Source organism: Amblyomma maculatum, chromosome 1 (assembly GCF_055883805.1).
Source record: "Amblyomma maculatum isolate TAMU_Amacu chromosome 1, ASM5588380v1, whole genome shotgun sequence".
In the NCBI taxonomy this organism is placed as follows: Eukaryota; Metazoa; Arthropoda; class Arachnida; order Ixodida; family Ixodidae; genus Amblyomma; species Amblyomma maculatum.
The window spans coordinates 315,083,268-315,099,350 of NC_139344.1; the positions used below are offsets into that span (position 1 = coordinate 315,083,268).

Below are 16,083 nucleotides of genomic sequence, written 5' to 3' on the forward strand. Positions count from 1 at the left end.
CTTAAAAAGTTTGTATCGTTGTAGCGGCAGTATTCAAGAGAGAATGCAGCCTGGCACGGCAACAAGTGGGACAACACGAGAAGCTGTCGTGGTGGCCAGAAACAACCAGCAGACAGCTAGTTTTTCAGGAATATGTCGGTCTTTGCAAGGCACATTTATCGAGACACTTTAATAACTGATTCGCTTCGAAATGATGTAGCATAGTTTGTCACAATTATTCTTGAAGTCATTCGCTAACTTTTTACCATTTGCTGTGTCTATTGGTGCTCTCCGACAGCGGAAAATTATTTTGGCAGGTTTCTTGCTTGTCCTGTATTGGCCGTACCCGTGACTTGCACCCCCCTACGTTTCGCGGGGTTCTGAAGATACTCCCCTTATGTATTAAGGTTTCATAGTTTCAAAATGCGTTTTACGATATTCATAGTTACTCTGCATCGAATGACGACGTCACAGACGAACCGGGAAATTAAAAACTATTTTGAATTTTTTAGTTCCATGTATTCCTACGAGCGCTAAGCCTTTTTTCACCCCCCCCCCCCCCTCGCCCTCTGCGTAGCCTGGTGGCAGCAGCGCCCCCACGTCTTGCTTACGTCACAGATCGGCTGGACCTCGCGCGGATATTACGTCTGCAACGAACAGAAACGAACTTATATTTACAGGAAGATACTTCCGCCCTTTAACCGCATCGACCTTGAGCCGTTTATCATAAAGGCAGAAAAGTGATCCCCCGCGGAAACAGAAGCGCCAAAGTTGAAAGCATTTACCACTCGCGTGTATGCATCCTGGCTAGCCATTCCGACCTCTCTATGTAGGTTTGATAACTGCTCCAGCCTTTATTTTTAACAGCCACACTTTCTAAGCTAACTTTTCGGCAAACCTGTCCGTTCTAAGGTTTAAGACCGACTCACTCCAGGAAACTTTCCACACAAAATATTTATTACATTCTTCGACACTGTGCATCGATGATGGGTAACATTAAAGAAATTTTTGTGCGAGACATAACAAGACACTCCGCTGTGACCAAAGGTGTGCTCCAGAGTGACCCTACCATTCACAAGTGCACGCACTCAACTGGTTGAAACGCCGTGGCTGAGAATTTTCTTTGGGCTTTTATTCGAAGAATTGCCAGGCTGTGATACAACTCCACGGCATCACAAAATGACATCAAAATTCACAGAGTGAGGTTGAAAAGCGAATGGGGGAGAGAAAACCACGCAGAACACATAACATTTCAGATCGCCTTTTGTCATCTGTCCGCAAATGGAGCGATGCTCTCTTCATGCCTAGAGCGTGTATCAGTGGATGACGTCTAAACCAGGAAAAAGGTTGAAATGAATAGCGTCTGTATCTGTTTACAGCCCTGCCATGAAATGCAGGGATCGTTTCAAATCATAAATAGCAGGTATACGTCATTAAAATATGTACAAGTTATCAACAACCAGGGATATATGTTCACAAGCGCCAACTTGGAAAAATGATTGATCTCGCAGCTCGATGACCAGTCAGTCTTGAAAAACCTCGCTTTCATATAATGACTTTGGTTGTTGATATGGCCATACAAAATATTTACTCTTCTTAAAGAAGCTACCCGGCGAACACCTAAGCTGTTGATATTTTCAGCGCTAGAGTAGGATACAAATCGTCAGCTATTTGCAAGGAAGGTTCCTGGCCGATGGGGTTTTGTATTATTTTTGTAGCTTACCTAAGTTGTGAACAGAAAAATTCTTTTAACGTTACTGACTTATAAAGAAGTCAGCTTAACCTGAAATGTCGACTTGTGATGTTATAAACCGATAATTCCGGCTCATAATTTTGACCTTACTGTTTCAGACACAGAAAAACATATCGTTTTTTTTTTTTTTTTTGTGTGTGTGTATTTTCAAGCAGCAGTGCAGAATAGAATAGGAATTCTGATTAGGAATTTTGAACATTTCATTCATACCAGTGGTGTGTCGGGTATCAAGCATTCAGAATCTTTTATACCTCACTTGCACATATCTTGTTCCAGGCATGATGAGCATTAAGAAGTGACTGAGCGAGGGGCACAGCGCAAAGAAGCCCGGTCGGAAGGAGCCTAGAAGCGCCGTTCCGTGTCACTGTTCTCCCGTTCATTTTTCTTTGCGTGGTGTTTCGCCATTTGAGAGGTAGAGCGGAACGAACAGCAGGCTATAATACAGTTGAACAACGTGTAGATGAATTCACAGCGATGCTCGATGCACTGCAATGTCAGTATACTATATATGTAAATCGGTATCACGGGTTTAGAAGGAATAGGGAGAAGAACATATTACATATAACAACCAGTTTACAACTTTACATTATACGCTTATGACATAGAATTGTATGCACAATATAAAAAAGAGACCATGTAAAAAGTACCACGATACAAAAATGACAGCCTAAAAACAGACCTTTACACGTATGCTTCAGATGGAAGCATACAAATTCAGGGCAGGTCACGAATGATTTGATCTATGTGCTGAAGTGGCCCGAACATGAATATACCTCAGAATGTGTACGCGCTACTGTATTAGCACACCGAACAATGTGTAGCGTGACTGAAAACATTTAACGCCCACCGAACCCTGAGCGATCAGAGGGCAGATCACGGGAGCGCTAGGCTTGTTTGTTGGGAACCTCGCGCAACGAAGGAACAGCTCGAGGAAGGGTTTGTAAGAGGTCAGCGAATACAAGGCGTTCGTTTAATTTCTCACGAACGCAGTTAATAGCGTTAACACTAACTTTTAAGCGATAGCTTATACAGCTTCTTCACCTGAAACGCCGTCAGCATTATACCGGAAATTGTAGGAGTTGGATTAATGATTGATTGGCATGTGATAGGCAATAACGAGTTAATTGAATTATAGTAATTAGTTTATTATTTAAAATGAAAAATAGGAAAAAGGGGCTCAAGGTGTCAAGATGCTCACAATAAAAACCCAGTACTTAATGAGGTAAATTAAAAATTTAGAGTGTGTAGTTGACCAATTCATATTTAGAAATAATTCAACAAATAAAAATCGGAAAACAGGGTTCAAAGGTTTCAGAATTCTCAGAATTAAAAGCCAATGCTTGGTGATGCTAAAAGAAAAAAATTACAGCGTTGACTGATCTGTGAATTGAAATAATTGAAAAAGAAAAATCGCAAAAAAGGGGTTCAAAGGTCTCAGAATTCTCAGAATTAAAAGCCCCTACTTGATGATGCCAAATAAAAAAAATTTAGAGCGTTAATAGGTCTATGAACTGAAACAAGTGGTAAAAATGAAAAATTGTAAAAAGGGGAGTTAAAAGGTTTCAAATGCTCAGAATAAGAAGCCAATGCTTAATGTCGATAATAAAGAACATTTGGAGTGTATGATTGACAAATTAATTATTTGCAATATTTAGACGTGAAAATTTAGAAAACAGGGGAATCAAAAGTGTTAAAATGCTCATAATGAAACCGAATGCTTGATAATACTGACCAAGAATATTTAAAATGTGTAATTGATTAATAAAAGAAATTAATGAAAAATGAAACATATTAGAAAAAATGGAGTACAAACGTGTAAAAATGCTGAGAATGGAAACCCAGTGTTTGCTGATGCTAACTATCGGTGTATAAAATATTTAAAGTACAACATGAAAAAAAAAAAAAAAAAACATTCTCCCTGTGTGGGAAACGCTACTGCGTCATACCCTTAATCCCCGGCGTTGCTTCGAATGCAAACAGTGCGTTACCTAAACGCGCACTGGGATGCATCACATTTCAAGAGTCCGAGCTTACCGGTTATGTCATCGCTCGGCCGGCTATAAGCGCAAACTATAGAACAATAAAAAAATTCCGAAATTTAAAAAATGAGAAGCGTCGTCCGTGAGCACTTGGTATCACGATGTACCTTTCAGAGCAGAGCTCAAACGTCCCTAATGTTTTTGTAACTGCCCATTGGCCCATCCTCGACTTCTCTGAAGCTGACGAGGCCAGCCTTTGTAAAGTCACGTTTTCAAATCGCACTTGTATTTGAGCTGCTATCTTCGTGTCAGTGGAGCGTGACTACTTTGGAGGCTGCCCACACTCAAATCGACCTGCAAAACATTAGAGAGAGAAAACAAAATCAAATTCACAAAGTCCCGCTGAAATTAAAAAAAAATAGAGAGCCAGTGGTGCGGCTAATATTTATGAAAAGAAAAAAACCCTGTGGACTTCATTGCTTCACTGCACACTGCTGGTCACTTCTTCAATTGGTGCCATGGTTGAGCGGAACAGCAGGGGTTCGTGAACACATCGCGCGGTGTGAGTCTTTTTTGGCGACACCGCGGCTCTGTCCCTGGGCTGCGAGTAGTTGCACATTGGTCCCGTGGTCGTCGTCGCACCACACTCTGCGAACGTACCCACGTCTTCCGCCAGTCCTTCGTCCGCGATGATGTTGTGCAGGAACTCTGGCCGCCGCACAATATCGGCCAGCTCGTCATCAAGGCAGTCGGGGTCCAGACCCGGTTGGTCGAGGTAGTCAACCGATGTGGACCAAGACGCAGACCTTTGGTAGTACAAAAAAGACCCCCGGCAGGCACAAGGGGACGTGTTGACTGCTATGACGTCAGCGGCCACAGGATCGACGTGCTCGAAGCAGCTCTTGTGTTTATGATGGCGAACTTGCCGCGGGCAGTGACAGTTGCCGCATATGATGCCCTGCGAGTGGTTGTGATTGTGGTAATGGTGAACACTGGGCTGGTGAGCAGCATGGTTGCATTGAAGTGGCTCTCTCTGGGCGTTCGGCAGAAAGAAGAGGCTCGTAGCACCGGCGAAAGTGCACGCCGCTGAGAAGTAGAAGCCCGCCTTCGGGTCCTGCTGCGACTTGTTGATGTAACCTGCATGTCATTGCCCCTATATTGTAAGTAGCCTTGAATGCCCTTGCCACAGAGTAAATCTTTTTCCCTTTCAGCCGTGGTTAAAGGTACGGGAGATGGATGTTTAACATTCAGCGGTGTTTGGCATACAGGCTGTGATTAGATGGCGGCTTATAGTAAACCGGGAAATCCATTTAGGCATAAGTACAGGCTCCTGCAGTGCGTAACTACAATCTGTGGTGACCAGTTTCGTGTGATTTTCTTCTATATTACAAATAACTTCTCTGGACGCTCCGCACATAGGAATAGAACTATAATCAATAAAGCTGTTGGAAAAGTCCGCGAAAGACTCGCCGCATTCTCACATCAAAGGTAAATGATATCGAAAATTGTCGCGTTGTTGTTCCATTGAACGCCTGCCTAAGCTGGAGGCCATAGGACCGCATAGAAAGTGAGTAAGGGCTGTTCCACTTAATGTATATCCTCTAAACTGAACTTATTTTCAAGTGTATTGGTCTCGATACATACACTAGCGCCGCTCATTAAAATTAGTGAGCTTCAATAAATTTATAGTTGGCTTGGCATCAAAGTATACTTGTTGGCTTTAACTGCATATCTTACAGTGAGAACTACCGATAAGAGGTACCTTAATTTATACGCGTGGCTCATATGTCCATCAAATTATAACCGCGTAAGGCAGCATGGTTTTGATTATGTTAGTGCAACACAACAGTACGTCAACGAAACGTGACCCTCAATGCCAATGGGCACACCTAAGCATCACTGATGAATTAGCGGGGGACTCTAATGCCGACGCATCCACCACATCTGTGGTGAGGGTACATTATTACAGCATGTAGTACGCAGAACAGTAGCCCATGTCACAGGCTTGCAAAGACGCCCAGGCAGCCTACAAAATACTTAGCGCTCTTCCCTCACCTGTGACGGACACTCCGACGAGGATGGGCAGGCACTGGACCCACTGGACGAATCCCCAGGCTCGGTCGAAGTGCCTGGCCCGCAGCCGCTCGAAGACGAGCATGCGTAGCGCGTAGGCGACCCCGCCGGCACTGGCCCCGTAGACGGCGGCAAAGAGCGCGTAGCCGGCGAACCCGCTCAGGACCCCGAGGGCCAACATGGCCAGGCCGGCGCCCAGCAGGGACAGCTGGCACAGGCATCGGCGGCTCAACAAGCACTGCGTCGAGCGCCGCCGCACCAGCAGCAGACCGGCCAAGCCGGCACCGCCGGCACAGGCCACGCCAAGCAGAGCCTGCAGCACCCAGGCGCCCTGCACACCCTCGGCAGCACTCAGGGGAACCTGAAAGAGGTGCACAGATTTCGTACACGGAGACAGCACGCATTCAGGCGTAAAGGCAGCAGGTGTATGCCGGCTGGTGCAAGTGATGTGTTGTTGATATTGTACTCAGGTATACATTATTTCGCTGAAAGAAATAATTGAAAAATTGCAGTCAGCTTACTATCCATTACGTGAAAGGTATTAACCAAGATAAGCGCTTGCATAGTCAGGAAAACCTTAAATTGTAATCAACAAATCTCTAGATGAGCTTTCGAAAAGTTTACTCGACCTCGTATCAACACCAACAACCAAGTTAGAGAGAAATTATCGAAATATAAGCAACCCCTGTACACAGCTTTAATAGAATATGTGAAAGCATTTGACTCAGTCGAAAGTTCAGCAGTCAAGGAGGCATTGCGGAATCATGGTGCAACTGATTCATATGAAAAAGTATTTGAAGGTATCAGTTGTCGCTCCGCAGTAACCGTGTTCGTCCTTAAATAAAGTAATAAAATCTCCATAAGAAGAGTGTTAGACAAGAAAACACAATCCACAATCTCTCCAGTGTACCGCTTGCCTAGAGGAAGTATTTTGAAATATAGATTGGGTACAGTTAGTGAGAAGGGTTTATTGAAAATAACTCTGTAATCTACGATTCGCTAAGGGGATGAATTTCAAAGGATCGTTAATGGCCTAGGCAGGCAAAGCAGAATGGTAGACTTAAAATTAGTGTGAGACTACACTAATGTTCAAGAGCCTCAAGAAAGACGCGATGAAAATGGTCAGGCATTACTTTGAAGGGAGCCAGTAGCCACAGATGCGGGCCACGAAAGAGAATCAGATTGGGACGGAGCACATTTAACAACAACTCGCAGATACCAGCTTACGAGTAGCCCTGAAAAAGAAAGTAATTACCTGCCTTCATCCCAAACGTGGAAGGAAAAGAAGGGTTCATCTAAAATTGAGTTCAACGCAGAAAGCTATGGACAAAAAGTGATAGACGAGAAGCGTCCAGAGTGGGTCAGATAACAAATGCGATTTAACAAGATTCTATTCAAAATGAAGAGAACACTTGTGCATGGGCAGGACATATAACTTATAGGCACGTAAGAGATGATCGCTAAGGTAACAGACTGCATTCCAAACGAAATAAAACTTAGCAGGTGTCGGCAGAAAGTTGGGGGCCGGATGAGATTGGGTACCTGGCAACATTCAAGTTGATGCAGCTGGTACAGAACCGAGTTTATTGCAGGAATATGAGGGAGGCATTTGCCCTGCAGTGGGTGTAATTAGGCTGCTGCTTATGATGATGATGATGATGATTATGGTAATTTTCATTTGTTTAGGCCGTTCCCATAACGTTCAAGAAGCAAAAAGCGCGATAGTCAGGCCTTTTATTTCAAATAAATCACGCAAGTATTTCGACCAGTCAGGAAGCAAATTTTTATGTTGTACAGGATCTTGCCGCTTGAGTGCACTGCCGTGAGAAAAATTGAGACCCCTGCTGGTGCATCATGCCTACTGCATGCGGGCGCCATCTTACGAAGCACTCCAGGTTTTGACGCCCGCGCACTAGGTCGAAGTAATCGGATTCTAAAGCCACAGCCTTGAAGCGGGAAGTGACCGGCCAGATCACTTACCCAATAGCAACTGCAGCTCAGCATTGGCTGCATGATTCGACCGGTATAGTTAGCCGATTCTAGTGGCGAGTACCGACGGCTGACGTTGCTTATACGTCCGATCTATTGAAATGGAGGCTTGGGGTACGGTCCCTGGGGAGCATTCTTATTGACCAGCAAGTGAGGCCAATAAGTGAGTATTACCCAGCAATTTTTAGTGTTGGAATACACTACAACGACCGGAGCCATTTACCTGACAGAAATTTTCATTTACAACTATTTTTGCAAAACCTATCAAGCTAATACGTTTCACGTTTTGGCTATCTTCTGACATAGAACGCAACACGGTACTTCACAGCTGTTGCTTCGCTATTGCATGCATTTCTGGAACTGGCACCCACCTATGCCGTGATATTGGACATGGTTTTGTGCACTCCCAAGGCAAAGAATGGATCGCCTTGATGCGTTCAGTTAAGTCAAACAGCGATCGCAGGACATATGGCTGCTGGCCAAAACTCCTTCGAGGCCATGTTCTACTACGTTTACTTTCTATTCTCAATTCTGTCTACCTTCTTCCAAGCTAGCCTATACTTATAGGGTACGCTTACACAAACATGAGCGCCCTTTCTGCTTATCCATGTCAGACGTCGATTTTGGGTTCAGTGACATGTCCCGTCACGTAAGAACTAAAATGTGCCGAGTATGCGAACTTGGAAAGAGCGAGAATACGAGGGAAGAATGCAGTGCATGCATTGAAAAGGAAAACAAAAATCGCGAATGTAGCACCATCAGTGACCGTTACAAGAAACGTACGAGGCAGAAGAATGGCGTGTACATCCCCGCTGCCGCCAGTGCTGCGGCCACCATGACCACTCTGAGCGTGCGCGTGCGCAGAGCGGCGAAGTCGAAGAAAGGCGGCTTCTCGGTTCGCGGTTGTTTCTCCTTGATCTTGCGCCGCTGGTTCTTGAGGTGCAGGATGGCGCGCCGCTGAGGGTGGTACAGCGACGCTGGCCGGTAGAAGGCGCCCAGCAAGAAGTTCAGGGACACCAGTCCGGTGGTAGCCTGGAGGCCGTGGCGCCAACCCAAGGAACTGCATCACGCATGTACACCGGATTTACGGACGGGAAAAGGGTGTTCTCTTTAACGCAACAGAGAAAGTGAGTGCGTCTTCATATAAAAAATACAGGGCTAAATAAAAGATCATGCATCTTAGCTCTGCCCAACAGCAAGCCAGTGAGCGTTACAGATTAAAAGGCGTCACGCGTTCTTTTCTTATGCTCTGTAACTGCCTATAACCGCGTAGCGCACTCGTACACACGACTACTTGGAGTTTATTTTTTTCTATTACAAGAAAGGTTCTTTTACAACAAGGTACTTCAGCCACTTTACAGACTAGATTTCAAATATATGTTTATAGCATGAGAAGCTGATGGAAAAGTTGGTGGAGATTTTATTCGTTAGAATGTCAGAAGTTGCGAAGAACAACTTTGATGGTTATTGTTTTTTTAGTCAGCTACCAACGCGATGGTGTGTGGATACCACGTTTTCACTTGTGTGCCGGCAAGAGGGGCAGACAGCATGGACCACATAAGGGACGTAACTGCGAATGCTGCACACGACCCTGTTGAACGCGTGTTAGACTGCTACACATCAGTTCACTGCATAGACGGAATTGATGAGGCCCCCCTCGCACAGTTGTTTTCTAAGACGTGTTGGCACTTGTTTAAGTGCGACGTTAGTTTCTGCTCAGGTGGTTTGACCAAATTTGAGTGCGTCGCAAGAGCCCGCACAAGAACCTCACCATGAAGGTGATCCTGAACCAGTGCCTCCTGTAGTACAGTGCCTGCAGCGTCGCGCCCGCTCCCACCGTATTGAGAATGTCCACCTGTTTCACTGAGGGACTGTGTGGTGGTGCTATCCTAACGCCCATCCTCGTAAGTTTTCTTTTTTTAGCATTCCTATTTTTGTAAGTATTAATAATGCAGACAGTATTTTATGGGCGTTAAAAATTGTGCTGTCTTTAGAAAGTGCGCACATCTCTACAAATGTGTCTTTTTAGAGAGTAGTTTGGCTTCGTGGACACTATGGGCTCCGCGTTAACGCCCTACTCTATAGGATAATGGGAAAGAATAAGGGGAGAGGGTGAAGCGGCCACGCAGACCCCTCACGCTGCAGATACTGTCTAAAGGAGGCACTGCCGGAACACAACCGACTGACCGCGTCAAGACCAGAGGAGCGATTTAAAAAGGCGATGCAGCTTGGCGCGTACGATTAGGTGGATTTCGAGATGGTTGAGCTTGTGTTCAGAACACGAGACAAACGCCGTCACCGTCCGAAATAAGCCAGGGACATGGTTTTAGTTTCAGTGCAACCATTTAAGGCAGTATTTTGCGATGTAATCTACTGTCGTCCAGAGACGCGCCGACCAATATACCCCGGGGCCCGACGACCGAGATACCGCAGAATGGGAGAGGAGAAGCCGCACCAACGCCGCTGATTCTTTGCGCCGCAAGATAGAGGGAAACGAAGATGCTTGCTTTCATTTGGAAAGGCGGAATACCGGGCCCCGGTCGACAACAGTCCGCCCACAGTCTAACACTATAGTATAGTTTTGAAAGGTCGCAACAAAAAAGGCATGTGAAGTAATTTCAATGTAGCTCTTGGCCCTTTGATTGTACAGCGCTGTAGAGGTGGGTCCACAAGTTTTTAGCCATCGGCTTGCCACGAATACTATGCAGGGTAGTGAAAGGGTGGCGTTGCAGAGACAAGTGTTTAGAATAGTACAACTCAACGAGTTGTACAAACCTGTAGTCTGTGAAGTAGGCTGTAAAGCGTTCTGTGGGAAAAGGCCGAGGCATGCACATCGGTGTAGAAAATGGGCCTCCAGGGCTCCGAAGCGGACAGTTTCCTGTGAAACGCCAAAACAGGCTCGGCACTCTGAATACCGCTAGGCCTCTAATACCAATCACTTGTAGTAGAATGGCAATTTAGGCGAGTTGGTTATGCATTTTCTTTAGATACGTCACAGCTTCAGATACGTCGCAGCTTATTTAGTTGCTCCCTTTCAGCCTCTCGCAAAAATTGTCAAATGGCATTGGGTTGAAATCGCGCAGCCTTGTTTGTAATTTTCTATCTGCCGCATTCTTGCAAAATAAAATACCTGTTCTTTTTCTCGTACACTCCATTGGAATGAAATAAAAATGTAGTCACATGAAAACCATCTAAAAAAAAATAAATGCGGCAGCACAACTTCCAGCTGTCAGCAGTAACAGTACTTACTGTTGTAACGATTAACAACCAAAAAGCATTTGCAAGTTACGAAACTGTGCCGTATTTCGCCAACACCCGCGTTCGAGACATATACCGGAATTGAGGCTGATACGGCACAGCGCTAATGTAATTAAGCGCACGCTTGCTTTTTAATTAGGCAATGCTTGGCACGTTCATTACAACAAATGGCAAACTCAATGCAAAGCTCATCGTCATGCCCTTCTCCATGACCAGCAATTGCGCGACATGCTTGCCACATGAAGACGATCTGCACGGCAGAGCTTAGATGACCAGGCGATCTTCTACGTCAGTTGCGGATGTATTCCTGCAAGTATGGCGGCTGCCTCCGCGTTCATTGGCTTTGGTTTTGTTGAAACAAGGCAGATTCCATGATAGTAAAAGGAGAAAAAAGAAGAAAGCCGTCAAAAATCAAGATACATGTGCTACTGGTTAAGCAGTTTGTAGAGAGTATGTTTAAGATGTTAGTTTAAGAACTGATTTTCTAAACCTCAGAGAAAACTTATGCATAGTAGTACATTGTACACTTTAATTGTTTGCACAGTGTTTCGATGCCAGCATAGTATCTCCATACAATGACTAGCAGTGGTTTGTTAGAAATGCAGCCAAAAACACACAATTCAGTATACTTCGATGGACTTTAGAAACTTCCATTGACGTTACGATTAATCAGGAGACAAAAATTAGCGTTAATCATGGGTCACAGTGCATATTTAGTATGGCGCAGCTTGCGATGGTTTCTTAACGCATATACGCCAAATGTCCAGTACTTGTTTGAGAGTGAAGAGAGACATATATTCGTCTTGCAAAAAGGTGGCAGAGCAGGCAACAAAACCGAAGAAGCACACACACACAAGGACAATTCTGCACTGACCCTTACCGGGTTCAGGTTAATATATTCGCTATTTACCTACTGCAGTCTTCCCCATTCGGGCGCCGCTTATTACCGAATTCTTTATTCCTCTCTTGTTAGCATGATCCCGTCGACTGCACCACTGTAATTATCAAACAGTGCGTACATGCGTCCGGTGCACCGAAATTTGCTATTTCATCACTATCAGTTTGAGAGGGGCACATCGTCAAAGTTGAAGTATAGCGGCACTGTAACTTGCTACCACATTTTTTTTTCCTGCGCATACGCAGATTGCTCTGTTCTGGCGCCAGATGCTAAAGAGTTTCGCGCATGCATGCCGCGTCGAGACCAATAACACTGGCGGCAAGCGTAGCGGATGATCGGTCGCGCGCTATGCCATAAGCCTCTATTATTATTATCGCCACGAACGACCAAAATCCAGTGGTCGATACCTAGCTCTGAGGACAATCAACACCAACAAGGCAGCAAGCATCCACTCTGAGAACGTATAAAGAGCAGCTCCTTACCCTAGCACTGAATGAAGGAACGCCGCCATGGCGGCCGTTCCGAGTCCTGTTCCCGCACAAGAGGCCACCTCGACGCAGTGCCGTCTCCGCTTGAAGTACTGACCCAGCACCGAGTCCCCGGCGTCTCGCGCCATGCCCAGTCCGATACCCAGCATCAGGCCTTGGCTGAACATGCCCTGGTGCAGCTGCGCGGCGAACGACGAGAAGAGGCAGCCTAGCGCAGCCGCGAGGCCCCCAACCAGGGCCATGAGCCGCGCACTCGTACGCCGACACCAGGCCGCCATCAGGGGCGACAGGAAAAGAGAAGAGGCCACCGACATATATCCCAGCCATGCTGCAGAGAAGAACGTCATTGAGGAAATGCACTGCGTGCAGTGGCTTCCTGTTTAGAAGTCTATCCGCCACGCCCAACAGTTGCCTGAAATTTCTCTCATTTGCTTCGCATCACAGTGGTCACGAACAGTGAACATCACCCGCAAAAAATACTCTAGGGTGACCGACAGAACACCAGCATTCATGAGTATTGTGAGCGAGTAGCAACTAACAGCTGACTACAGGGGACGCCAGGTTTTTTATGAGAAATACGCTGCTACCTACGTGAGGCCTCCTGCGAATTTCGCGCCCGCAGTTTCAAGCGTACACTGCAGAGAACAGAAATAATTACTTGCAATCTCGGGGTTGGCTCAGTGTAAATGCGTAGCTTTAGGATCTCTTTGGTAAGAAGCGATAGACCCCTACGTTTTAAAGCATTCATTCGTTCAGACGTCTTTTTTCGCAACGATGATCTTAGGTCGAAGGGGGAAGTTTCGCGTTATTCCTGGACTGAGCACTTCATGCTTTCTGCAGACAGAGCCATGTTACCCCTGTAGCCATGTATTCGTGCGCAGCATGTTGTTAATGTTTCATGTCGCGGTGTGCAGCGAACGTCGTCGTCATTTTCATCGTCGGGCCCTGGCCAGAGGGCACTATGCGACCGATGGAGCCGACCACGCCTCGTGAAAAACTGCAACGCCCTCTCACGTTGTGCATCAAACATAGTCGTCTCCATCCCAACACTCTCGCGCTGTGAACATCAAGTTCCATCTGAGCCGCTCCTTCAGTTAACCTTGGCAAATACGCCACGCGCCATCTCGTTTAAGACAGCCCGCAGCCGTCAGGTAACCCGTAGCCAAGAAACGTGCCAAGAGCGGAAGCAAGCCAACGTCGAAGCGACTGTTGCCGATGGCTTACGCTCGTGAAACTTCGTGCAAGGATAGTTGAACCTTGCAGGTTTTTGCATTCACTTTTATTGCACATGCGAACTTCGTGACCCTCACTACAATTTCCTCTTCCACTTTGCCATTTTCCAACAATATCAGGTGGATATCGGCGTCTTGAGGAAACACCGCTCTCCGAAAATATTTCGCGGCATTGGTGTTCCAGTAATGGAGCATTGAAATAATGACTGTCCATGGCTTTCAGCAATAGGATAGCTACCACTACACATATACTGCATACAGCCTACAAGGGTGCGTAAGTATAAGAGTAGGCAATCAATGCTATCAACGCGAGCTTGTAAGAATAGAAAGGGGAAGAAAAAGAAGTATTAAATGAGGAATTTAGCATGGAGCCATTTTAGAACGAGAAATTATTATGGTGCAATATTCCGTTAAGAATACGAGGAAGGCTTCCAAGAAGTCCAGAAGCTGCAGTGTGGTAAAGCACTTTTCGTGATGCTGCTGCCTTGCCAGAGTACAAGCACATATCAAAGAAAGAAATCAAAGTACCAACTACGAATTTAACTTGCCTTGCGGCGTCATGCATAGCGTTTTTCGCTGAACAAGCTCTGTCCTTGGCACAATGCTGCTGAGCGAACATAAAGAACTTGTGGATCATTAGCTTGCTTAAAAAGAATCCGTGCTTCTTTTTTTTTTTTTTGGCGGCGTCTTTATATTTCAAGCGGAAAAACTGATGAGAAACAAGGAAAACGAAACCTTTGTCAAACCCTGTTCGTTGTTCGTGTTTCTGTAACACGTTTTATGCGAGAAAAAAAAAAGAAACTGCTTTCGGTTGACGACAACTGTTGTTCTTTTTTTCCAGCTGTTATTATAATTCCTGCCAATCAAAGAAGGACGTTGAACCCATCTGCCCAAAAAGAGTATTGACGCGTATGCTCGACAGGATCCAAGAGAAGCCACGTGAACTCATACAAATATAGCTGAAGCATAAACTGGCCAAGAGACTATGGTGTTACACGACAGCACGTTTTAAAGCAAGCAGCTCTCTGGTGAATAAATAAAACCGCACCAGAACGTCCCTTATGATGATGCGTGATTTGCATAAAATAGCGTTTGCTTGCTTCAAGTTAATATCTCTGTGGAGATGATGGGATTCACCGCTGCTTCAAATTCATTGTGTGAATGAAACCAAGACTGCTTTAATTTGTTGGATGCTCTCTTGTTGCTTCAGTGTACGCTTTATTATCGATTGTAGCACTGTAATACGCCCAGATCAAAAAGACAAAAACTAACGTTCAAGGCGCACAGGCATGCTCAGATGGACAACCTTTCACGCACTGTTTAATCAAAACGAGCCCCTCCGATAACCTAATTATGTGGACCATCCGGGTCTTCAGCGCGTTTTCACACTGTAGCTGAATCGACTTAGCAAATGAGGGATGAACCTAAATGTGCTTAATTATTAGGGTCCTTATATTTTATCCTCAAGCTGAGGAAGTTCTTTATAGCAGGTCACTTTGTATCCTGGGGCCGTACGTATTATGCGATATCAGAGACAGCTCCCGTCTGTGACGTCGAAAGGTGCGAGTGATTAGCAGCGTTATGTGAAACCAGCAAGTAAAGTAGCTTGGTGGCACTGGTACAAAACGCGCTGCTTTTAAAAGGTCTACGATATAAAAGTACGGAATCGTGAAAACTACGTCTTCTACGACCTCCATGTCCTGTTTGAACAAAACAGTGCCTTAGCTGTTACAAATTTATCGCGGAACTTTCCTGTTGCTAAGTTGTTATCGGCGTATGTATGATTCCGAGGCGGAATAAAAATATTCTGACTCTAGTCACCTGCAAAGCTTTCAAGCCACGTCCAGACAGAGTGTCAGCGCTGAACGCGCGCCATATAGACATGAAAAAGATGCGCAAAAGATAAGAAATGAGCACGTTTAAGCTCCCGGTGACAGGGCGACCAATCACATTCTCTTTCCTACAATACTGCACAGGCGAAGTGATTCTTTCACAGTAGTTTATGCATAGGCACATCTCCGGCGAAGTTTCCTCCAACGTTCCCTCCTCCCGCAACGCAGATTGTCAGCGAGCGCTATATTGGGACGGAAGCACAATCGGTCCCTGCCTTCACGAAAGACAAGCCTTGTGGCTTTGTCCGCGCGCGCCGCGTAGTTTTCCGGTATTATTTTTTTGCTGGCAGCGCTCTTTTTCCATGACAGATGCGCGCTTTGAAAGCAGACCCGCAGTGTAGGAAAAGGACGCAGGTCCAAAGGCGTTCTCGTTTTAGCTTGCATGCAGCCACCTCAAGAAAGCAGGGCAGAGCAGAGAATCGTAGCTTTTATACAGCACCCGCCAAGATTGTGCCCAAACGTTATCCGCTATATTCGGTATAGCGACGCACCTTACCAAAAGCAGTCTTCGTCACTGACAGTGCGGCAGGCGTCGCGTTTCC

The 16,083-nt window shown here is 45.7% G+C and overlaps 1 protein-coding gene across 1 annotated transcript in view; it reads right to left on the reverse strand.

Annotated features, from left to right (window-relative positions):
- Positions 1-3,602: 3,602 nt before the first annotated feature.
- LOC146207167 (monocarboxylate transporter 11-like) overlaps positions 3,603-16,083 on the reverse strand; it is a 63,297-nt gene continuing 50,816 nt past the window's right edge. The window contains exons 3-6 of the mRNA XM_084605499.1: positions 12,412-12,745; positions 8,557-8,833; positions 5,767-6,145; positions 3,603-4,848 (exon numbers count right to left, since the gene is read on the reverse strand). Coding sequence (XP_084461625.1) covers positions 4,193-4,848; positions 5,767-6,145; positions 8,557-8,833; positions 12,412-12,745 — 1,646 coding nt within the window. The 3' untranslated portion in view covers positions 3,603-4,192. The remainder of the gene's footprint in view (positions 4,849-5,766; positions 6,146-8,556; positions 8,834-12,411; positions 12,746-16,083) is intronic.